Genomic DNA, 25,475 nt, shown 5'->3' with positions numbered 1-25,475 from the left:
TCACCTGCCGTGAAAACCACGTTGTGGTGGCCTCTGTATGGCGGCGAGGCCAAATTCCTCCATGCCATACCGCCATAGTGCCATAACCGATATTTTAAAACACTGAAGAAGGCCTTATTATTACATTTAGGAGTATAAATATATATAATTTAAAATAGTACTGTTGTCCAAATAATTCAAAAAGTATGGTATTATGTAAACTATATTCTAGATTGATGAAAAAGGGTATGATATGAATAAAAAAAGTGAATTTGGTCATCGAATTGATCATAAAACAAAACATATATACAAAGGATCAAGTGATTTATGTCTATATATTCACATTTCTTATCCTATATTAACTATTTTTGTTTCCCACCAAAACAAATAAGTACTTTTTCTTCTAACTGATGTGATGTCATGTTTGAAAGGATAATGACAGCAATGACTTAGAACACCAGCAACTACACTAAAGAAGAGAATTACGTAGCAGAAAAACAGAAGTGATGAGTATTTTGCAGAAAAACAAAAACTGAATTGCTATTAGAAAAATCATACTGAGTAATACTTGGCTAATGCCTTATATACACTTCCTCTACCTCAAGAATCTAACCCGAAACTAACATAACAGATTGTACTTCTTTATTAATCTTATTCTTGAGTATCTTGATTATTTAAAATAAAAAAATTACTCTCCTTTACAATTCTCAAGGTTGCTAGTTTTTCATGTGTCACATGATTATAACACTGTTAATTTCAGTAATATATAGGGTTAGCAACATATACTCTATCCGCGGGTATCTAATGTGGACCAACCTATTTAGATAGGGTTGTTTACTCGATCCGCTGCGAGTAGGGTAGAGTACGGTGCGAGTTTGCCTGCGGGTAGGATAGGGTACAGGTTTAGAGTATACCGTATCCTATCCTACCCGTACCCCTAATATATTATATAATATATATGTAAAAATTATGTATGTAGTGAAAAAAGTAAGTGTTGAATTCACAATCCTCTTCTTATAAAAATTGAAATAACCACTAAACTAGTTGATGATCTTATTATTTGTAATTTTATGTTAAATTTCTTTAAGATTTTATTATTTTTAATTTTAATTTAAACTTAGTTTTTTATTTTCTATTTTATTAATATGTATGAAATTTAAAATGGTTGAATTTTATATTTGCTGAAAATTTTTTATTTTTCTACTAGTAGAGTAGGGTTTAGTACTTTAGGGTGCGAATAGGATTAGGGTTGAGAGATTCTCAACCGTGAGTAAAACATGATAGAATTTTAAAAAATTTTCAATCCACGGGTAAGGTTAACAAAAAATTTTGACAACAACTTTAATGTTTCTAGAAAGAAACATCTTACAAACATTCTTGATAGCCTTTTTGTTCTTATATTGGTCTTATTTTAAAATTGGTCACTATTCAGATAATTTCTTATATTGGAATGAGCCTTCAGAAAAGATCATTCTTATGTACCAAAAGACTTATTGGGGTAACAAAATCATAGATCTTACATGAGAAGACGAGTGGCACAGAAGCAAGTGCCATTATGAAAATGAAGATCCATTTGGGGAAGAAAGAGAAGATTAAAATACCAGCACAAAGAGCAGTGAAAGTAATGGTGATTATAGAAAGAAAAAGAAACAAACACCCGATTGCAATCTTCCGATGACGAGCAATGACCTGGTCAAACATTTTCTGCTTGCGTGGGCTGTGTATAACTGAAGTGAAGAAGAGCATTGAAAAAACAAGGAGGGTTGTTATAACAACGATTGACAGAAGGAATATGATGTACCATGTGGTCTCTTTAAAGATAGGAGTTGGTCCTTGAACAGGGTTGGTCCGAATAGTGAGAGCAGCAGTTACAGCCAATGTGGTAACAAGAGTTACAATAATCATAAAATTGTTTGCTGTTTCATTCTGTTCTGACATAGCTCTTTCATGAAGCTCTTTGTGTTCCTTATAAAATAGTTCCTCTGGAGTTCGTCCTTTCACATTTTTCATGCTTTTAAATGCACCTGGAACTATGCTTGCCACTTCCTATGTATGATTCAGATCAAAACAAGTTAGTTTAGATTGGATCATTCTTAGTTGTTTTCTGAATCAACCAATTTATATCCTAAAGTCACTTTATATTTGTTATGGCTTGTTATTCAACTAATAAAATAGTGCAACAATTATAATTTGAAGAAAACTCAGTGCAGTTATGTTCATGTGAAGTTATTAGTTTGTTATTAGTGGAAAATTGTTAGATAGTTTAACATATTTGACTAAATTATTATTTAAGGATTCTCAACTAATAACTTCACATGAAAACAATTACAAGTGAGTTTCCACCGTATAATTTACTCTTAGAATTAATGTGTAAATTGACCTGAAACCATCGTTCCTCACTGATAAGTAGAGAATGACAAGGTGTTCCAAATCTTTCTGCAGCTGAAAGCTTTCCAGCACAGTGAAGAATATTGTTTCCCTTAAAATCAAGGAATTGCAGAATAGCATTGGTGTATGCACCCTTGCTCAATATTAATTGGTAAGTGGTTACTCGGCGATTTAGAATGGCTATGTGAAGTAAGCTTTGCCCCTTTGAATTCACTTCCATCAACAAATTTGCATTGTATCCAAACATAAATTCCAAAATCATGTCATTTCCTAATTTTGCTGCATCAAACATTGCTTTTGAAATTCTTGCACACTCAAACTCTTCCCCTTCCATATGCTCAAAAACCGTACGCACAATGTCTCTATATCCAGCTCCATCACCCTCCAAGGCTAATACAAAAACAACTAATAAATAAAATAAAATAAAAATTTAAGATTTGGGATTTGAGAAAACTCACGCAATTTGGCAATGACTTCCAATGTAGTTAGTCCGTCATTGTTTTCAGCCCTCGCAAGTTCGGAATACATATCCAACAACGAAGATGCCACACCTATAAACCACTTTTGCGTTTTCATAAATATATATTATTAAAAAAAATTAATTATTCTGTTAATCCTATAATTTTATTAAAATTTTAATTAAATTTCTATATTTTTTATTGAATCTTTATACCATATCAGATTTTGTAATTAATAAATTCTTACGGTGACAAAAATATTAGAATTAATAGTATATTCTATTAAACAAAACGAATATGTTTAATATTTATTGAATAATTTTTATAGTTTAATATTCTGCTAATTTCAATATTTTTGACACAATAGGGATTTAGTTACAAAATCGGATATGATATAGAGACCTAATTATTAAAAAGAAACAAAGTATTGAAAATTCGATAAAACTCTAGAAAACAATGAAGTAATTAAACCAAAAAAAAAAGAAAGAAAGAAAGAAAGAAGGAGAGTTTGACTTACTATAATTGCTGGTGGTAAGTGCCAAGAAAAACACCCTAACAATGTCTTCAATGGATAATAACCGACGGTTCAAATAATCCAGTCGAGTATTTTCAAACAAATAATTCACCAAAAGAGGCTGATTAGCCCAACATGCCAATTCAATTGGAAGCATGTTTTTGTGTCCTTTAATCCAAACCAATCCTGGATTCTTGTGAAGTAGTAATTTAGCAATTTGCAGGTTTCCTGAAATGGCAGCCATAGAAAAGGCAGTGTTGCCATCTACCTTGCGAATTTGCATGTCTTCCAGACTGATATGATCTATTAAGTTTTCTACAAAGCTGGTTTGTTCCATGCTCACTGCAATGTGAAGAGCTGTGTCTCCTTGCTTAGTCAAAACAGAACAGAGCCGAGTAGGATCAGTTATATTATATCTTAAAGCTTTACTCCAATCCCCTGTAATCGCTGCCTTATATATCTGCCTTTTATACGCACCTGTGCAAATTTCAAAACACATATATAAGAGTTTTCATAAGGTAGAAACTCAGGTGCAGTCGACTTCACGTGAAGTTGATATTTGAGAGTGGTTAGATAATTTGACTGATTTGACTAAATTTTCATCTAACGACTCTCAAATATCAAATTTACGTGAAGTCGACTTCACCTGAGTTTTCATCCTTTTATAAATATTTGAAAACTGCAAAAAAATGTGCTGTATAAAAATGCTTTCTTGCATTACAAGAAGCGATTGATTGAATATTTTTCCGTGATTTAAAATAGAAAAACTCACTAGTACAAATACTAAATTGTTTTTTAACAAATAAATTTTACTCATTTATGTGTGCAAATTCTAAAAAATATGGATACAAACTATATTGATTTATGTGTACGAAATTTTAGTAAATATAAGTGTAAAGTACAAATTATATACTTTCTGTATGTAAAATGTCTATAAATGAATGCAAATTATTACTTACTAAAAACAATAATATTTACTGATCATATAGCATTGTTCTTTAAAATATTAGTTAAAAAAAATGAAGTTATCTTTTGGAATGAAAACAGCCCAGGCGGTTGATAATCGTTCAATAGTTATATAAGGAGTGTAGTTGTTGATATAGTGATATTTTTCAGGGATAATATGGGAACAGCAATCTCTTTGTATACTCCACGATCTCTTTCCTTCAAAAAAACTGAAAACTTACTATCTGGTCCCCAAAAAATGCGTTCTCTTACATGCTCCGCTTCTTCCCCCACTACAATACCCAGTTCGTCGCAATCTGTTATTCTTGCAGGGTACATAAACACAGGTTATCATGCTCATTGTTATTCATTCAATTATTAAACTTTGAAATTGCATATTAATACGTTGGAACTTAATTGGGACACATTATATACATTACATATGTAAACTTATATGGTTGTGTGGTCTTAAATTATTCACTACTTCATATTTGACTCTTATCCACTATCAGTTTATTCCCAATATCTTTAATTTAGTGTAATAATAATAATTAAAAGAGATCGTATGCATGTTACCTGTTATAGCTGCTGATGAGGTACTACTTGCACCACCGGATATAGACATAACACTTTTATGGGACGTTACTAATGATGATTTAGGCTTCTTTTTTTTTCTCTTTTAATTGGCGTTTACCATAGAATTAGTATGGTCATTACTACGGATTAGAACATCTATTTATAAGAGAAGGCCATGGACTAATAGCTGTATCCTAATAATTAAGGGTATAATGGCTTGATTAAATGCCAAACATCAAGTAGTATAGCATATTCTAAAGTGTTTACTAATTTCTTGATAATCAAGAATGGAATGTTCGAATTTTTGGCAAATTTATTTATTTCTACATGCAACATATATATGACATATGCAACACTTTTATTGATTCCATTAAAAATTTCATAAAATTTTAAAATACTTTTTTTTATCACCTTCTTCAACTCTTAACCTCTTATTTCACCTTTCTCAGTTTCTCATTCTTTCCAACTTACCACTCTCAGCTAGCTCTCAACTAGGGGTGTTTACGGTGCGATTTGGATCGGTTTTGAGTCAAAAACTCATCTAATCTGAACACTAATTTTACTTGCGGTGCAATTTGGATTGGATGCTACTTTTAAAAAAATCTGATCTGATTTGATCTAATTTCAAGCGGTTGGAATTGGATTGGATTGGATTTGTGATTTTATAAATTAAAAAAATTAAATACATATAACAAGTCACAACATCAAATTTTAAATAATTAACAATAACATAACAAGTCTCAACAATATCTTAAAAAGCCAACAATAACATAACAATAGAAATAAAATTATATGTTAGTTTAAATAAATAAATAAATAACATTTTGAACATAAAATATTTATTAAATAATAATAATAATACATGAATAATATAAAAATGTATAAAAAATTGAACATGTTATAAGTATAATTGTAAATATAATAATAAAATAATAATATTATAGTACATTATGCAGTTTGGATTGAATTGGATCGGTTATGAAAATTAGATCCGAAATCCGATCCGATCCAACGGTTTGCAAAAAATAAGATCTAATCAAATCTAAATTAGTGCGATTTTAATCGACTTTCGGTTTGAATTGAATTAAAAAAACGGTTTAATTTAGATCCGTTTAGATTTAAACATCCTTGTTCTCAACCGTTTAAAATTAGCTTAATGTTACATACAAAATAAAGATTGAAAAAAAAGGAGAGGGGGTGGATTTCATCATAGCCAGCCTCTTGTACTTTATTTTAATTTTTGAGATGCCAAATCAATCTTACGCTTTTTTAAAGTTTAGATAAGAGGTCTATTTCAATTTAAATGATAAATCACGGTTACTTTAAGAAAAAGCATCCGAAAACTAAGTAGAGTATAAGATACTATAAATAAAAAATACTTCTTAAAGATACATGATTTGCAAATTTGCGCACAAGCTATATATATATATATATATAGTATAAGATACTATAAATAAAAAATACTTCTTAAAGATACATATATATATATATATATATACTAGATGATTACGAAAAAAATTACATAGGTAAAATAAACTATTTATTCTTTGCGATTTTTTTTTCAAAAAGACTAATATTTTATTAAATGAAAATAATTAGTTTGGTTCTCAAAAGAACAATAAAACAAAAGAGGTGATACTCGTCAAAATAAAGAATTACATTAACTAAGAAGAGTTCTAAGAGATATTTAAGAAAAAAAATTAAAAGTGAGAACTAGCAAAAGATAATTTCAGAAAACTCGTTCCTGGCTCTAGTAGCAACTTGAGCGATCTCTAAATTTGAGGAGTTTTTGTCTTTAAAAACCTTTGGATTTTGAGTTATCTAAATTTTTCAGAGGGTTAGAGGGTTATTGTAGCGAGAGATTTTTTTGTGTACCACTATTGTCTGAACCCATATTTTTTCATATTCAAGACCCATCATTTTCACAATTCGTCATAATATCCAATATGTTAGCAATTTCAATTTCTAACCAAACTTGAGCTGAGTATTAATATGTAATTAAACAGTGTAGAACAGTTTTTTTTTCTCAATTTAACATTTGGGACAGTTTGATAGGGTTATGGGAATTCTAACTTAAAGTTTCTAACTTATAGTTATGCCACCATGAATCGCTCTTCGAAAAAAAATCCTAACCTTAGCTGGACATCGAAGCTCCCAAATTGAACGTCATAGCTCTTTTTGGTGAAAAAGTTTTAAAAGGTACACCTGAGATGAATGGAAGGTTAGAAGCTAATCTAATAACCAGTATTTACCGAGTAAAAGTCCTTTTTTTCTTTTCCCTATATAAGCTTGTCTTGTTCACCAGTTTTAGGAGTTTGTAAGATCTTTTGAGCTACTGTATCTATGAAAAGTATTACAGATTAGATCTTCATTCCATATACCATTAGGAAGCATTAACTAGTTGATCTATATTAGTTTATTATTTAAAACATTCATCGGTTCTCTCTAAATACTGTCTTTATTATTCTCCTAAACATCCTCATAAATGGACTAGAGTACCTTGTTCAATTTGCATTTTAAATCTTTTTTGAGTAAGTTTTTGCCTTCAAGGATGCTTTTCTAAGCTCAAGAGAAGGTTCTGACCAATCTGAGCATTCATGAAAGGAGAATAGGAAAAGTATTTGATTTTGTAAATTTGGTGTAACAGAAAATCAGTTTTTTTCAGTATCCTCCAACTTTGCTTTTCTAACATTGTCAAATTAAAGGCTTTCAAGTCTTTGAAACCCAATCCTTCTTGATCTTTATTTCTACACACAGTGTCCCACTTAATCCACTGAAACTTTCTTTCATTCGCCTTCTGACCCTATCAAAACTGTATCATTTTTCTTTGTATGTTGTCAATGAGTAATTCTAATAGTTTGAAGCAGTTTAGGGTGTATATAGACACAGCAGAATCCACAACCTTAATAATAAGTACTTCTCCATTATTAGTCGATAGTAATGATCTCTTCCATTGATTAAGTTTTTCGGATATTTTATCTTCAATGTAGCTAAAGCTAGTGTTTTTTTATTTGTTCACAATTGCAGAGAGGCCTAACTATTTATCTTGTGAGCCAAAATGTAGCATTTGAAAAGTTTTCGCAAGCTCATGCCCGCGACATCCAAAGTAGCCACACGGTTCTTCTCAAATGGAGAATAATTATGACGAATTTGATAATTCAGATGAGGATTATTTAAACTAGTACGGGTAGAATTATTTACATTTTCTTAAAAATTATTATAAAAAATTAAACTTATTATCTGGTCTCCAAAAAAAGTGTTCTCTTGCTTGCTCTTCAAAAAAAAAATAGTAATTTACAACTGTCATTTTATAAAATAACATGTTAGTTTAATTCGATAAAAATAGCAATTGATGGTTCATAACTATCATTTTAATCTATTAAAAAACTATCATTTTATCTAGATATATAACGATAGTTTTTAATCATCATTTTAAATGTTTAGAAAATCACCATTTTAATTATAGAAATTATAGTGATTTTTTTAAAAATTACCGTAATTTTAAAATGGCACTTCAAATTACGACATTTTCTTGAATATAATAGCAGTTAAAATAGTTCTAATTATTCAAAAAAATTGCTATAATAACCAGATTTTTTGTTGTTGTAGTGTTTGGCCACTACGATACCAGTTCTTTGAAATCTGTTATTCTTGCAAAGTACATAAACATAGGTTATCATGCTCATTGTTATTCATTTAATTATTAATTATAATAATACGCTGGAATTTGGAACAGAATATATAATACATCACATATGCAAACTTAATAATTGAGTAAATAACAATGAGAAGAATTGAGGTCTTACTTATCTTGTTGGTTACTTGTCTTATATTTGTGTATGTTTTATTTTCATATGTTAAGAGTTTCGTATTTGTCTAATATGTCTAATATCCACTCTTAATGTATATCTGTAGGAATAATACTACATAATTAATAAATATTATTATTTTTGTTTAGTACTTAATTAATAATAATTTATTTATATTTATAGATATTTTATATACAAAAGATATATAATTTATATTTATATTTACTAAAATTTTATATACATAAATTAATACAATTTATATTTATATTTTTTAAAATTTATACACATAAATTAATAAAATTTATTTATTAATAATAATTTAATATTTATATTAATAAAAAATATTAAAAATTATTAACCCAAAAATTTCTCATATCTTTAGTGTAATATTAATAATAATAAAATTAGAAAGATCGTATGTTATTATCTGTTGTAGCTGCGGATGCTGTATTACTTGCACCCCAGATTTAATTTAGACATAGCACTTTTATGGGATATTATTAATTGGAAATATATGGTCAAACAATTATTTTCCGTATACAAGTGTTTTATTCATATAAGTCGTATAAGTCTATGTATTCTATTTCACGTTAGACGTGTCTCTTCTAGTACATCGGTTTTACGCGTCTCTTAATTTAACAGATTTTTCAATCAATGCGTGCATGTTTCTTTTTTGTCGTTACTGCACCTCCTCCTTCTTCTTCTTCTTTCGTTATCGGCGTCACCAACACCACATCCTCCTCCTCCTCTTTCTCCTTCTTTTTTCATTGGAATTTCTTCCCCCCCCCCCCCCCCTTCTTTTTTCTTCTTGTCATCCTTATCTCGTTGTTGAAGATATGAATAATTCAAGTTCAGATTATCAATTGAACCAAAACGAAATTGATTATTGTTTTAAATTCAATCAAGTAGCTAAGGTGTGGTTCGATTCTAGTTAATTTTTTTGTTAGTAGTTTATGATTTTGTAGTTGAATAATGTTTCATCGTTGATGGTTTGAATTGAATGTAATGTAAAAGTTCTGCGTTGAAGAAAATATTTTTCTATATTTGCAGTAAATTTAGATGTAACACAAAGATATTTGGGTGTAACACGAAGATAATTGTGTGTATTCTTTAAGAATTTTTGATGTATGTATGCTGATAAATTTTGCATAATTCAAAACTCTTCTTCTCCCTCCTTCTCATCTTCTACTACTTTTTTTTCTTCTTTTTCATCATCATCATCATCTTTTTTTTTTGTTATTTATCTTTTTTTTCTTATTTTATCTTCTCAAGTTTCTTCTTATTTTACTCTTTTAACATAATAAATTAACATTTGTACACATAAAAAAATACAGACGCTGACAAATGTATCCATATAAAAATAAAACGATAATTGTAACCACAGAAGATGGCATTCGTGTGCCAAGAATACCCTAATAGACCAATTGCGTAACCAACGTCCGAGTACTCTTGGCACACAAAGGCCATTTTTCGTGGTTACAATGGTCGTTTTATTCTTATATGGGTACATTTGTCAGCGTCTATATCTTTCATGGGTACAAATGGTAATTTATTCTCTTTTAACAAGAATAAAAATAAAAAAATCAAACAAAGAAGAAGAAGAAACACATAATAGTACAAAATTACTTGGAAGAGATGAACTTACATTCGTTCAACTAAAAAAAGAAAAAAATAAGAAAAAAAAGAACAAAAAAAATGCAGTATTAGAGGAAATATTTTTCTATATTTGCAGCAAATTTGGGTATAACACGAAGATATTTGGGTATATTATTGTTTAAAAATTTTCAGTGTATCTTCAAAACTCTTCCTCTTTCTTCTCCTCATTTTCTGCTGTTTCTTCTTTTTTTTTCATCATCATCACCATTTTCTTCTTCTTTTTTTGTTATTCATCTTTTCCTTTTTGTTTTACCTTCTCGAGTTTCTTCTTATTTTACTCTCTCACTAACACCACCACCTCCTCCTCCTCCTCTTCTTTCTCCTTCTTTTTTCATTGGAATTTCTTTTCATCATTCTTTTTCCTCATTTTCCTCCATCATCAGTTATCTCTTTGTTGAAGATAATGAATAATTCAAGTTCAGATTGTTAATTGAACAAGAACGAAATTGATTATTTTAAATCCAATCAAGTGGCTGAGGTGTGGTTCGATTTCTAGTTAATGTTTTCATTAGTAGTTTATAATTCTGTAGGTGAATAATGTTGCTTTTGTTTGTGAAAATTGTTATTCATCGTTGATAGTTTGAATTGAATGTAATGTAAAAGTTCTGCATTAAAGAAAATATTTTTCTATATTTGGGTGTACCACGAAGATATTTGGGTGTATTCTTTAAGAATTTTCGGTGTATGTGTGATGATAAGTTCTGCATAATTCAAAACTCTTCTTCTTCTTCTTTTTCATCATCATCATCATCTTCTTCTTTTTTTTATTTATCTTTTTTTCTTGTTTACCTTCTCAAATTTCTTCTTGTTGTACTCTTTTAACAAAAATGAAAACAAAAAAATCAAACAAAAAAGAAGAAGAAACACATAATAGTACAAAATTACTTGGAAGAGGATGAACTTATATTCGTTCAATTAAAAGAAAGAAATAAGAAAAAAAAAAGAAGAAAAACAGCATTAGAGGAAATATTTTTGTATTTGGGTGTAACACGAAAATATTTGGGTATGTATTGTTTAAGAATTTTTGGTGTATGTATGCTGATAAGTTTTGTATAATTCAAAACTCTTCCTCTTCCTCCTCCTCATCTTCTGCTGCCTCTTCTTCTTCATCTTCTTATTTCATATTCTCAGAATTTTTTTTGGGAGAAAAAAATCAAATAAAGAAGAAAAAAAATACATAATGTTTTCAAAATCAATAGTAAGAGAAGGAGGAAAAAAATGCAGCAACAACAACAGTAATAAAAAAACGACAATGGAGATAAAACACGCAAAGAAAAAGGAGGAGAAACGCAAAGAAGAAGGAGAAAAAGAAGGAAGAGGAGGATGAAGAGGAGGAACGCGAAACGCGCTATGGAAACCGTTGAGTAGCGCGCTTGTTTAAACGCTCGTATGGGTGAGTGTCCTTTTTGTTGGATTTGGCCCAATTTAAATGACTTGTAAATTTGACTTGTATGTGTAGAACTTCTGATGGTCAAATTCATCTTAAATTTTTTTTTTCAAATTGATCCTCACAAACTATTTTTAATCAAATTCATCCTTCAAAAATTTTAAATTTGATTACATTAGACGTTTCATCACTTCTGTTGCTCATGACGTCAAAGTTTATTTATATGATACGTTAAGTGACACCCCAATATACAATTGGCAATCCTAATTGACATGATAAATTTATAAAATTAAATCAAATTAATTCTAAATTGAGAAATTTTAATACCTCAAAAATTCTCTTTAATTTGGTATTAATTTAATTTAATTGTATAAATTTATTATATTAGCAGCTAATTATTAGAACTGCCAAGTATATGCTGTAGTTAGTGTGATGTTATTCATATCAATAAATTTTGATGTAATTAATAATGAAAATGATAGAAGGACTAATATAATTAATTTAAAAATTTTAAAAAACAAATTTAATTAAAAAATATTTTAAAAATCAATTTAAAAAATAAATAATTTTTTAAAATTGAATTTAGCCATTTACTGGTAAATCACAGAATTAGTATGGTGATTATTACGGATTAGAACGTGCATTTATAAGAGAAGGCCATGGACTAATAGTAGTATCCTAATCATTAATAAGATATGTTTTTGATTAAATAATGTGAATCAAGTATAACATATTCTAAACTGTTTAGTGTTTACTAATTTCTTGATAATCAAGAATGGAATGTTGGGACTTTTGGCAAATGTATTTATTTCTACATGACCTATGTAATTTTAGGCCCTTTTTTTCCCTTGAAAAGAAGGAAAAGGATTAAGAAAATATTATTTAATTTAAAGATACAGTTCGGACACACTCTTATGCTTTTGTCGTGAGAGCAAGAGACAATAAAGTATAATTTATTAAATTAAAATGTTAAAACAGAGAATATATATAATAAATACAAAAATTATATTAATAATTCAGTAAAAAATGTATAAAGAATATAATCTAATTAAAGAGATTACGTTCAATTTTAATTACAGAAAAATCGCTTGATCTTTTATATATATGTTTTGTTACTCAATTCATTTTGTGGAAGAGGAACAAACCACTTTAATAAAGTTACGGATGAAATTACTACAAAAGTAAAGGAAAAGTAAAACCTCCGGACAGGTAGAGTGGCAGACACCAAAGACGTAACAGATTGTACTTCTTTAATGGGAAGCGATTGCATACTCCCTAAAGTTTTGGAGTACTAAAACTCGTGTTAAACAGTAAAAAAAAAAGTTAGCATTTATGATTGTTTTATATTTTTATTTAAAATTTGTTTGGGCTAGAATTAAAATTTTACATTGGATCCATTAGATTTAGAGTCCGTTTGGGAAGTAGCAGAAGTTACTTTTTCTGACTTTTAGATTATGAAAAGTCACGATCTGTGTGTTTGGCACCATTTTAAAGAAAAGTTTTTAACTTTTCGAAAAGTTAATTTTTAGCTTTTTGAAGAAGTAGAAATAGATGACTTCTCTCCTTCTCGATAAGTCATTCTACCACTTATTTAAAAAAAATAATTGCAAAACAAAAAAATCTACTCTTCTTTTTGACTCTGTGAAAAATACTGACAATTCACCACCATTTTCACGCAAGGTCTGCTAGAAGCACTGACCTTCCACCATCATTTCCACGTAATGTTCCAAATCTCACCATTTTCACGTAATGTTTCATCTAATGTAAGTATTGATCCTCCACCACTATTTTTAGACAATTTTGTATCTGAACAACCTACTACATATGTTCCTTCTAAGTATTTTTTTATCATTTTATCACTCTATTTTTTATTATTAAATTTGTATTTAACCGTTGTATGAAATTTCAGTTTTAATTTTATTTTTTTCACATGTGATTTTATAGCTTGTTATTATTTTCATAGTTAATTATAACAAGTTCTTGACCTCAATAAAAGAAAAGGGAGTTCTAATAGGAGTAAAAAAAAATAAAAAATAGTAACAAAATATACATTGACACATATTTTATATTTATTTTTTATTTTCACCTACCATATCATACACAATATTAGTGATTAGGTTATGTAAAATCAACATTCAATATTAGAAAGTATTTGTTATTATCGTTATTTTAATATTTATTCTTTTTTTTAAAAAAAATTATTTTTTGAGTTATTTATCCAAATGCTACAACTTTAAAATAAGTACTTTTATAACTAAAAATCCAAACATAAAATAACTTATTTATAAGCTGCTATTAATAAAAGTCCTTATGATTTAAGTTCTTTTTCCAAAAAAACTTATTTAAGTTATTTACCCAAACTAGGCCTTATAAGGCCACTTTGGACTTATTACACTTTTTGATTAATATTACCCATATTAGATTATTATAACATTTAAAAAAATTATTATAACATTATAATTAAAAAAAATAAAAAGTTTAAAAAATTTAAAAATCAAAACATATTTTTAGTTTTAATTTTAAAAGACTAAAAAATACCCTTTAATATTAAAATTATTCAACTTTAATTTTAATTTTATTTAATTAAAAAGACAAAAATATTCTTTTAGTATTAATATTATTTAAATGTATTAAAATAAAAAGACCAAAATATCATTTATTTTGTGGAAGCATATTAAAAGGGAAAAAAATTCTATGCCATTAATTATTTATAAATATTTATGAATTTAACTTTAATTTTAAAAATTTAAATTTATATGTATACTATATAACATAAAATAAATACTTCGTATAAAGAGAATGAATTTAATTATTGTTCTTCTTTCTAATTTTAAAAAATTAATTATATTAAGCATTTTGTATCTTAATTTTACTGATTTATACTTAATTCATTCTATTATACTCAAAATTTATTTTTATTATACTATACATACTAAAACATATTTATATTGTGATTTTTTTTATATTCTGTATCTTCTTATTTAAACACCAATTCATAAAAATAAACATAAATATATAATAAAAAATTATTTATTTAAGTATTATAAAAAGAATATTATTCACAAAAATAAAAACTATTCTTAAAATTATTATTGAAATTTAAAGAAAAAATAAATATAATTTAAATAATTTATATACATAATTTAATTAAATAGATTTAACTCTCTAATATATTTTAAAGAGGAGAAGATACAAGTTTGAGACAAAAATATTTTTTTTAAAAAAATCTAGAAATCACCACTAATTTTATTGAAAAAATAAAAAATTTTAAATTTCACAGAATATTTTGTTTAGAGTTTGGGACTCGCTAATTATCTTATATATTAAAAAAATAAAAATATACAATTTATATAACTTTTACTTAACCTTAATCAAACTTTAACCATCATTTACATTTTTTTTATTCTTATTTTTCTTCGTTGCAAAATTTTTTTCCTTTTCTTATTTTTTTAGAAATTTAATTCTAATTCGATATTCAAATCAATGCAAAATGATATGATCGGTCCGGAACAACTATTCTACTTTTTTTTCCTAACTTCATGAATTAAACATCAGAAGGAACAACTCTAGTTACAAATCTGATAATAATGTAACACTATTCTACTTTTTAATTTGTGATTACTTTTTTAAAAATATTTTTAAATTTAGTTTTAACTATAAAAATCTAAAATTAAATTTAACTAAGTCAGTGAGACGAAGTGGCTCCGAGACGGTGACGCGACAATAGAAATGATGAAAGAGATATAACGTTGAACGAGACACCGGCGACGGTGGTGAACGACCGTGATGGATTTGGTTAGAAGTGAGATTTGGAAAAGAGAGCTATCAGGTAAAATAAATATAAAGAATTTTTTAATTTAAAGCAGAAGAGGTAAAACAAATATAAAGAAAATAATAGAAATTTCAGCTACAAAGAACTAATTTAAAAATAAAAATATATGGAGTATTGGTTCATTAAATAATTAAAAATTTTATACATTGTTAATTAACCAAACTATAAAAGAGTATTGTAAACATAATCGTATTAAAAATAATATGAGTATATTAATTTTTTAATTTATAATTAACGATTTTAAATCGTTATTTTTTTAAATTGAATAAATATAATTAATCATATAAATATAATAATACGAATACGTTTATTTTTATTAAATTAAATTAAGTTATTAATTAATTATATTTATTTAAACTTTAATTTAAAATTTTATAATTTTAAATTTTAAATTATGTGAATAAAATTAAATTAAATAAAAATAAAAATATACCAGTACAATTTAGATCGTATTGTAATGAGTTTATAAAATTCTAAAACAAAATAAATCTTAAAAGATAAAAATAAAAAAATTGTTATGGGAAATAATAATTTTTTATTTTATTTCAGTAAAAAAATTAACACTAATAAAACATTAATTAAAAAAACGTTGCTTAATAAATAAAGATGGAAGATTAATATTTTATGATTATTTTATAATTTTTATTTAAAAGTATAATTTTAAGTTAGTGTTAATTTTGTAAATATTAACCTTTTAAAAAAATATAATTTGTTGGTATTAATTATTTAACGATGTTATCAATATATAATAAAAGCTCTATTAATAGAATACCTGTTAGAATACTTAGCCAACACACATTACAATATTGATATTGTAAAAGAGTTTCAAAACTCCAAACATTAGGGGAGTATTGTAACATCCACCTTCTTTAATCTTGATCTTGAACATCTTGATTATTTAAAACAAAAGAGTTACTCTCCTTTACAATTCTCAAGGTCGCTAATGAATTCCATGGTTCTGGACTATTAAATGGTTCTATAGTTTTTAAATTTTTTTAACAATTATTAAATAATTCTTTTTTAATTTTAATTACAAATTAACCTATATATTTTATTTAATTATAAAAATATTTTTTATTTTATAAATTATTATTTTATCATTCATCTATTATGTTTATTAACAATCAAAATAAAAAATAATAACGAATTAGATCTTTCATTGATCGTAATAAACTTTTTGGCCATTCCAATCGATTAAAAGTTTATATTTGATCTATGGCGTTCGTCAGGGCTGTGAAATCATCTTTATTTAAAAATCAATCAATTGGATTATCAAAACAATCCATAACTCAATCGATTGACATTGAAAATTGCAAGGCAGCATGATTTTCGCAAAAATCAATCGATTGTTCATATTACCCAATCGATTGAACGACCACTAAAATGTTGGTGTTTTAAAATTCAATCGATTGGTTGTGTTACCCAATCGATTGAATTGTATACTACGCCATTTTCAATTTTCTTATTGTTTTTATAAATTATTATCTTATTATTCATCTATCTTAACTTTAAAATTCTATCTTCAAATTTTAACACTTTATTTTGATTTAGATACTCTAATCTTATCTTTTTTTAATATTAACATTATAAATTGGTGAATAATCTATCACCAATTATTCAATTTCACCATTATAATCGTGTATCAATCTCTTTATGTATAATGAGAGAGTGGTGTAGGCTTATGACTCGATGCCTGGTAGTTATAATGTCTCTTGACTTACCTTTTTTGAAATAATGTATTGGCTGGTAATAAATGTTCTTATTTTTTATAGAAAATTCGTTGATTGAAATATTCCTCCTTTTTGAGAAATTCATATCAAACACCTCCAACTGGAAATACCGGTGGTGCAGGGAATATCGGCGGTGCAGGAGATATTCAATATTCCCCTGCTTTAACTGCTTTTTATGTCTGCTCAAATATTTTGTATTGAAATCCAATTATCCTTCTGTGCTCTTCATCGTGTAGAATGGCGAATTGGCAAATTGTCGAGTGATGCTGGTGTCATCTTCGGAGTTGTGAAACAGATGTTATATATATTGGAGGCTCAGAATGCAGAGCACAACATGAAAGTAACGTTATTAGAGCTTTACAATGAGAAAATAACGGATCGTGTGCCTCCTGAGAAAACTATAAAATCTAAAGATGATAAGTCTAAAAGTCTTATCACTCTAATGGAGGATTGGAAAGGGGACTTCTATTGTTAATTTAGGAAAAATTGATTAAAAATTTGTAATATATATACTTCATATATATCTTAGCAATATATGAACAGATTATTAAAATGCTTTGATATATATTGCATGGTATTTTTTTTCTAGTCAAAATTCAATAGAGAGGTCAAATCTTGAACAAATGAAAAGAACAAAATAGAATGCAAACATATAAAAAGATATGAAATTTTTTTACATAAATTAATTATATAAAATAAAATATAATTCACAAGACATAAAATTTGTATGGCATTGTTGTTGAAATAATAAATGAAAATGACATTACTTCATCATAAAAATATGAGCTTTTTAAACTAAAATATCTCTATAGTGCATAGAAATAGAGAAAAATTGTAAAAGCTTTCAATCGATTGAGTAACATAACCAATCGATTGAATTGGACAAATCCATATTGCTTTGAAGCTTTCAATCGATTGGGTAACACAACCAATCGATTGAATTTGGCAAATCCGTATTGTTTTGATGACTTCAATAGATTGGGTAACATACCAATCGATTGAATTATGAAACTTCAGGTTGTTTTGAAGCATTCAATCGATTGGGCAGTATAAGCAATGAATTGATTTTAAAAAAACTCACATTTTAGTCATCGTTCAATCGATTGGGTAATATGACCAATGGATTGATTTTTGAGAAAATCATGCTGTCTTGCAATTTTCAATCGATTATTTTGTGATAACCTGTAGTCAAACCGATTGAGTTATGAGAAACTTGAAATTCAATCGATTGTTTTGATAATCCAATTTTCAAAGAAACACGATTTTACAGTCTTGGACGAACGTCATGGATCAAATATAAACTTTTAATCGATTGGAATGGCCAAAAAATTTATTACGATCAATGGAAGATCTAATTTGTTATTGTTTTTTATTTTGATTGTTAATAAACATAATAGATGAATGATAAAATAATAATTTATAAAATAAAAAATAAATTTTATAATTAAATAAAATATATGAAATTAATTTGTAATTAAAATTAAAAAAGAACTATTTAACAGTTATTAAAAAAACTTAAAAAATATGTTTTGTTATGAAACCATTTAATGATCCAAACGTTTTGGGACCATCGAATTTTTGTGTCAATTTTTTAAGTGTCAAATGATTATAACACTTAATTTCAGCAATACAAGATGGAGGTACTTGTAAGATGTAAGGCATGCATAATGTAATTTACGGAGAGAATTAAGGAACGCTAGTTAGGAATTGCAAATAGAATAATATACATTCAAATTTTTTTATTAATAAAGTTTAATCAAATTAGTCTAATATAATAAAAATTAGTTATAACTAGTATTATTTTAAATTTTATTCTTTATCTTGATTGGATTTAGTTTATAAAAAGACTTGAATATATAACATTACTCTTACGAATAATTGTGGAATATATATATATATATATATATATATATATATATATATAACTGAAAAAATTTGGCAAAAGAGGTGAGAACTTTGATGTTTCTAGAAAGAATCATCTTACAAACATTTTTAATAGCCTTTTTTTTTTTACAATGTATTAAGCAACTTAATCAAAGAAACATTACAAGAAACTTTTGGATAGAGACTGATTTTACCGACCAATTCGATCGATTGATTTTTTCCATGACCAAAAACAATTAGTCTCTCGCCAATGACCAATTTGATTTGGCATTTGTTTGAACTTTGACGGCCTTATTTTAAAATTAGTTGCTATTCAGATAATTTCTTATTTCGGAACGAGCCTTCAGAAAAGATCATTCTTATGTACCAAAAGACTTATTGAGGTAGCAAAACCATAGATCTTACCACAGAAGACCAATGGCACAGAAGAAAGTGCAATTATGAAAATGAAGATCCATTTGGGGAAGAAAGAGAAGATTAAAACAGCAGAACAAAGAGCAGTGAAAGTAATGGTGATTATAGAAAGAAAAAGAAGCAAACACCCTATTGCAATCTTCCGATGACGAGCATTGACCTGGTCAAACATTTTCTGCTTGCGTGGGCTGTGTATAACTGAAGTGAAGAAGAGCATTGAAAGAACAAGGACGGTTGTTACAACAACGACTGATAGAAGGAATAATATGTACCATGTGGTCTCTTTAAAGACAGGAGTTGGTCCTTGAACAGTGTTGGTCCGAATAGTGAGAGCAGCAGTTACAGCCAATGTGGTAACAAGAGTTCCCATAATCATAAAATTGTTTGCTGTTTCATTCTGTTCTGACATAGCTCTTTCATGAAGCTCTTTGTGTTTCTTATAAAATATTTCCTCTGGAGTTCGTCCTTTCACATTTTTCATGCTTTTAAATGCACCTGGAACTATGCTTGCCACTTCCTACGTATAATTCAGATCAAAACAAGTTGGTTTAGATTGAATCATTCTTAGTTTTATATCCTTATGACTTGTTATTCAACTAATAAATTAGTGTAACAATTATAATTTGGATAAGACTCACGTACAGTTATCTTCATATAAAGTTATTAGTGGAAAATTACGATTCTCAACCAGCAACTTCACATGAAAATAATTGCAGGTGAGTTTTTACCTTATAATTTACACTTAGAATACCTAAAAAAATTTTATTTAGAATTAATTTAGTTAGAGTTTTCAAAAGAAAAACATTTTTTAATTGACCTGAAACCATCGTTCCTCACTGAGAAGTAGAGAATGACAAGGTGTTCCAAATCTTTCTGCAGCTGAAAGCTTTCCAGCATAGTGAAGAATATTGTTTCCCTTAAAATCAAGGAATTGCAGAATAGCATTGGTGTATGCACCCTTGCTCAATATTAGTTGGTATGTAGTTACTCGTCGATTTAGAATGGCTATGTGAAGTAAGCTTTGCCCCTTTGAATTCACTTCCATCAACAAATTTGCATTGTATCCAAACATAAATTCTAAAATTATGTCGTTTCCTAATTTTGCTGCATCAAACATTGCTTTTGAAATTCTTGCACACTCAAACTCTTCCCCTTCCATATGCTCAAATACCATACGCACAATGTCTCTATATCCAACATCATCACCCTCCGAGGCTAATACAAAAACAAATAATAAATAAAATAAAATAAGAATTTAAAATTATCATCTGTTAGCGCGTATGTCAAGTTTTATTTATTTTTTTTCTTTCAATTTTTAATTTTAGACTCTGTGAACTTGATACATTACTAATAACTTTTAATATAACTTTGATACTATATTAGAAATTAAATAGAACTAAATTAGAATGAAAAATGCTAGGTGAGTAGCAATGTTTTTTTTTATATTTAAACTAATATTGACTAATTCTGCACTAAAATATTAACCTGTAGCATTTTTCATGCAGAATAGTTAAATTAAGATTTGAGAAAACTCACGCAATTTGGCGATGACTTCCAATGTAGTTAGTCCGTCATTGTTTTCGGCTCTGGCAAGTTCGGAATACATATCCAACAATGAAGATGCCACACCTATAATGTCACAGGATTGCCACTTTTGCGTTTATTATATATATATCATAAAAAAAAAAATAATTACTCTTGTCCGTTCTTATAATTTTATTGAATTTTTAATTAAGTCTCTATACTTTATTTTCTTTTCGATTGAGTCTTCATATCATATCAGGTTTGTAATTAAGTTGACAAAAATTTAAAATTAATTGAATATTCTGTTAAACAAAATGAATATACTTAATATTTGACTGAATGTTTCCTATAGTTCAATAGAATATTCTGTTAATTTTAACGTTTTTGTCACGGTAAAGATTTAATTACAAAATCTGACATGGTATAAAGATTCAATTAAAAAGAAATAAAGTATATGGACTTAATTGAAAATTCGATGAAACTATATGAAGTAATTAAACCAAAGAAAAAGAAAGAAAGAAGGAGAGTTTGACTTACTATAATTGCTGGTGGTAAGAGCCAAGAAAAACACCCTAACAATGTCTTCTTCAATGGATAATAACTGACGGTTCAAATAATCCAGTCGAGTATTTTCAAACAAATAATTCACCATAAGAGGCTGATTAGCCCAACATGCCAATTCAATTGGAAGCATGTTTTTGTGTCCTTTAATCCAAACCAATCCTGGATTCTTGTGAAGTAGTAATTTAGCAATTTGCAGGTTTCCTGAAATGGCAGCCATAGAAAAGGCAGTGTTGCCATCTACCTTGCGAATTTGCATGTCTTCCAGACTGATATGATCTATTAAGTTTTCTACAAAGCTGGTTTGTTCCATGCTCACTGCAATGTGAAGAGCTGTGTCTCCTTGCTTAGTCAAAACAGAACAGAGCCGAGTAGGATCAGTTATATTATATCTTAAAGCTTTACTCCAATCCCCTGTAATCGCTGCCTTATATATCTGCCTTTTATACGCACCTGTGCAAATTTCAAAACACGTAAGCTGGAAACTCAGGACCAATTAACTTCACGTGAAGTTGATACCTGAAAATTATTAGATGATTTGACTGATTTGACTAAATTTTCATTTAACAACTCTCAAATATCACCTTCACGTGAAGTTGATTTCACCTGAGTTTTCATCTTTCATAAATATTTGAAAACTGCAAAAAAATGTGCTTTATAAAAATTCTTTCTTGCATTACAAGAAGCGATTGATTGAATATTTTTCTCTAATTTAAAATAGAGAAACTCTTGGAGGTATCAATTTTTAGTATTTTTGATTATCATTTGACAAGTATAAATATTAAATTGTGTTTAACAAATAAATTTTATTAATTCATGTGTGTAAATTTTGAAAAAATGTGGATGCAAATGGTATTAATTAATGTATCGAAATTTTAGTAAATATAAGTGCAGAGTGTAAATTATATGCTTTTTGTATACAAAATATCTATAAATATGAATATAAATTATTACTTAACGAAAATAATAATATTTACTGATCACGTAACATTGCTCTTTAAAATATTTAGTTAAAAAAAAATTGAAGTTATCTTTTAGAATGAAAACAGCCGAGGCTGTTGATAATAGTTTAATATAGGACTATCAATCTCTTTATATGCTCCACCGATCTCTTTCTTTCAAAAAAAAATTATGAACAGAAAACTTACTATCCAGTCCCCAAAAAATGCGTTCTCTTACGAGCTCCGCTTCTTCCGCCACTACAATACCCAGTTCGTCGCAATCTGTTATTCTTGCAAGGTACATAAACACAGGTTATCATGCTCATTGTTATTCATTCAATTATTAAACTTTGAAATTGCATATTAAAACGTTGGAACTTAATTAGAACACATTATATACATTACATATGTAAATTTATATGGTTGCGGTCTTAAATAATTGACTACTTTTATACATGTCATATGTGTGTGTTTTATTTTTACTTTCTAGAGTTTCGAATTTGACTCTTATCCACTATCAGTTTATTCCCAATATCTTTAATTTAGTGTAATAATAATAATTAAAAGAGATCGTATGCATGTTACCTGTTATAGCTGCTGATGAGGTACTACTTGCACCACCGGATATAGACATAACACTTTTATGGGACGTTACTAATGATGATTTAGGCTTTTTTTTTTTTTCCTTTTAATCGGTGTTTACCATAGAATTAGTATGGTCATTACTACGGATTAGAACATCCATTTATAAGAGAAGGCCATGGACTAATAGTTGTATCGTAATAATTAAGAGTATAATGTCTTTGATTAAATGCTAAACATCAAGTATAGCATATTCTAAAGTGTTTACTAATTTCTTGATAATCAAGAATGGAATGTTGGAATTTTTGGCAAATTTATTTATTTCTACATGCAACATGTATATGACATATGTACTTTTGACCTTTTTTTCTCTGCTTGAAAAGGAGGGAAAGGATTAACAAAAGATTATTTAATTTAAAGATATAGTTCGAACACATTCTTTTTAATATAAGTTTCAAGGGATAAACTAAAAACTGCTATATGTTATTTTTTTTTTCAATTACAAGAGCAATATGAATTTTTAAGAGAATATTTTTTTTATAAATAGGACTAAATCATTTGTTCAAGATATGCATAAATAATTGATCAAGACAGTAGTTAATAACTACGAAAAACTAAACATCTTATTATTTTCAAGCTGTATTGAATACTCTTATTAATTAGTCAAGTTGAATCAAATATACATCGCTTTATTAGTATCTATTTTAAGATTTATTTTATATTTAGTTTATTATATTTTACTTTTTATTATTTTAGATCCAATTATAATTTGATCCATATTATCTTAATGAACTTATGAATTAAAATTTTAAAAATTAGAGTCAAGAGGTATTAAAATTTCTAAATTTTGTAGTTACTTTTTTTTATAAAAAATAATATTTTTAAATTTTATAATTTATTAATTAATTTATATTTATTTTATTATACCATACACTGAAATATTTATTGAAAATTATTAATATAATAAATATCATAACAGTACAAAAGAAAAAGTGAATTGAAAAAGAATATTTTCTGAAAAATTTTGTAGGAATACATTTGATTTAAGAGAAGAATAATAGTTGCCTATCCTTATTTGAGTAGATGAGTTTCTTTTAAAATAAAAAAAAAAATAAAAGGTAAGGTCATGTGAATAAAATTTAAAAATAAGAAACATTTTGAATACAATAGAGGAATCTTAACGGAAAAATAGTAATTGATTATGTTAGCTGCAAATCTGAGATTTTCTAGTAATATGGTAACATAAACAGTACATCTAGGATAATATTTGAACTAACATGTTCATGCACATCAGCACATGTAAATAAGATTGGGTGAATTTTATAGTATTTATAATTTGGTGTCTAATTTTTATTTAATTTATTTTTTATGATAAATTTTAAATATTTAATAATTATTTATTTTTATATTTTTAAAATTAAATATTAATTTTTTATTTTTTTTATAAGTTAAACAAATATTTTTAAATACTATAACAATCATTATTTGATAAATAAGTGATTGACTATTTGATGTTAAAATAATATTATTTTATTGAAAAAATTTTATTCTTCTCTTATGAGAGATGCTAAAATAACACTTCTTTTTTTTTATTTATAAAATATACATTCTCCTCTCTTATAACTTTTAAAAAACCTTCTCTTTAATTTATTTTAAATTTTTTGTGTTAACTAATATTAACTTTATTTATTTTTCAAGAAAAAATAAATTATTTTTTACGAAAATGTCTTTTAACAAAAATTTTATTTTTTTGTCATTAAATTTTACTTATCAAAATATTCTTTAATAAATTATTTTTTATTGATTAAATTATATTTTTCTAAGATACCCTTCAATAATTTTTAATTATTAAATATGATTTTACCAAAATTTTTTATTTTGTTAACAATTATTTTTATATTTTACTATTAATTTTCCAATATCAATATACATTATTTTAATATTAAATAAAAAAATCTTATCATTGTTAATATGTATAAAAATTAATATATATTGATATCGAAAAATAATCATACTAAGATTTTTCTATTTAATATTAAAATATTATATATTGATATCAAAAAATAATAGTAAAATATAAAAATAATTGTTAACGAAAATTTTGGTAAAATCACAATTTAATAATTAAAAGATTATTGAAGGATATCTTAAAAAAGATAATTTAATTATTAATTTTTTTAAATATTTTAATAAAAATATAATTTAATCAATAAAAAAATAATTTATTAAAAGATATTTTGGTAAACAAAATTTAATGACAAAAAAATTTTGTTAAAGGATATTTTGTAAAAAATA

At 26.7% G+C, this 25,475-nt stretch overlaps 2 protein-coding genes across 2 annotated transcripts; both read right to left on the bottom strand.

The window, feature by feature from the left end:
• Nucleotides 1-1,599: 1,599 nt before the first annotated feature.
• LOC130939116 (uncharacterized) lies at nucleotides 1,600-4,937 on the bottom strand. The gene is made up of 7 exons (XM_057867208.1): nucleotides 4,861-4,937; nucleotides 4,527-4,601; nucleotides 3,343-3,816; nucleotides 2,826-2,918; nucleotides 2,360-2,757; nucleotides 1,781-2,025; nucleotides 1,600-1,706 (listed from the first exon to the last, which is right to left on the bottom strand). The coding sequence occupies exons 1-7, from the start codon at nucleotides 4,907-4,909 to the stop codon at nucleotides 1,673-1,675; spliced, it is 1,368 nt and encodes a 455-aa protein (XP_057723191.1). The 5' UTR covers nucleotides 4,910-4,937; the 3' UTR covers nucleotides 1,600-1,672.
• Nucleotides 4,938-19,501: 14,564 nt separating this feature from the next.
• LOC130939502 (uncharacterized) lies at nucleotides 19,502-23,232 on the bottom strand. Its single transcript, XM_057867604.1, has 5 exons — nucleotides 23,184-23,232; nucleotides 22,806-22,880; nucleotides 21,634-22,110; nucleotides 20,390-20,787; nucleotides 19,502-20,089 (listed from the first exon to the last, which is right to left on the bottom strand). The coding sequence occupies exons 1-5, from the start codon at nucleotides 23,230-23,232 to the stop codon at nucleotides 19,502-19,504; spliced, it is 1,587 nt and encodes a 528-aa protein (XP_057723587.1).
• Nucleotides 23,233-25,475: the final 2,243 nt, after the last annotated feature.

The sequence above is a fragment of the Arachis stenosperma genome, chromosome 7, assembly GCF_014773155.1.
Source record: "Arachis stenosperma cultivar V10309 chromosome 7, arast.V10309.gnm1.PFL2, whole genome shotgun sequence".
NCBI lineage: Eukaryota > Viridiplantae > Streptophyta > Magnoliopsida > Fabales > Fabaceae > Arachis > Arachis stenosperma.
Note: the sequence above shows the minus strand (reverse complement) of the source record. Positions and strands in the feature narration are given on the sequence as shown.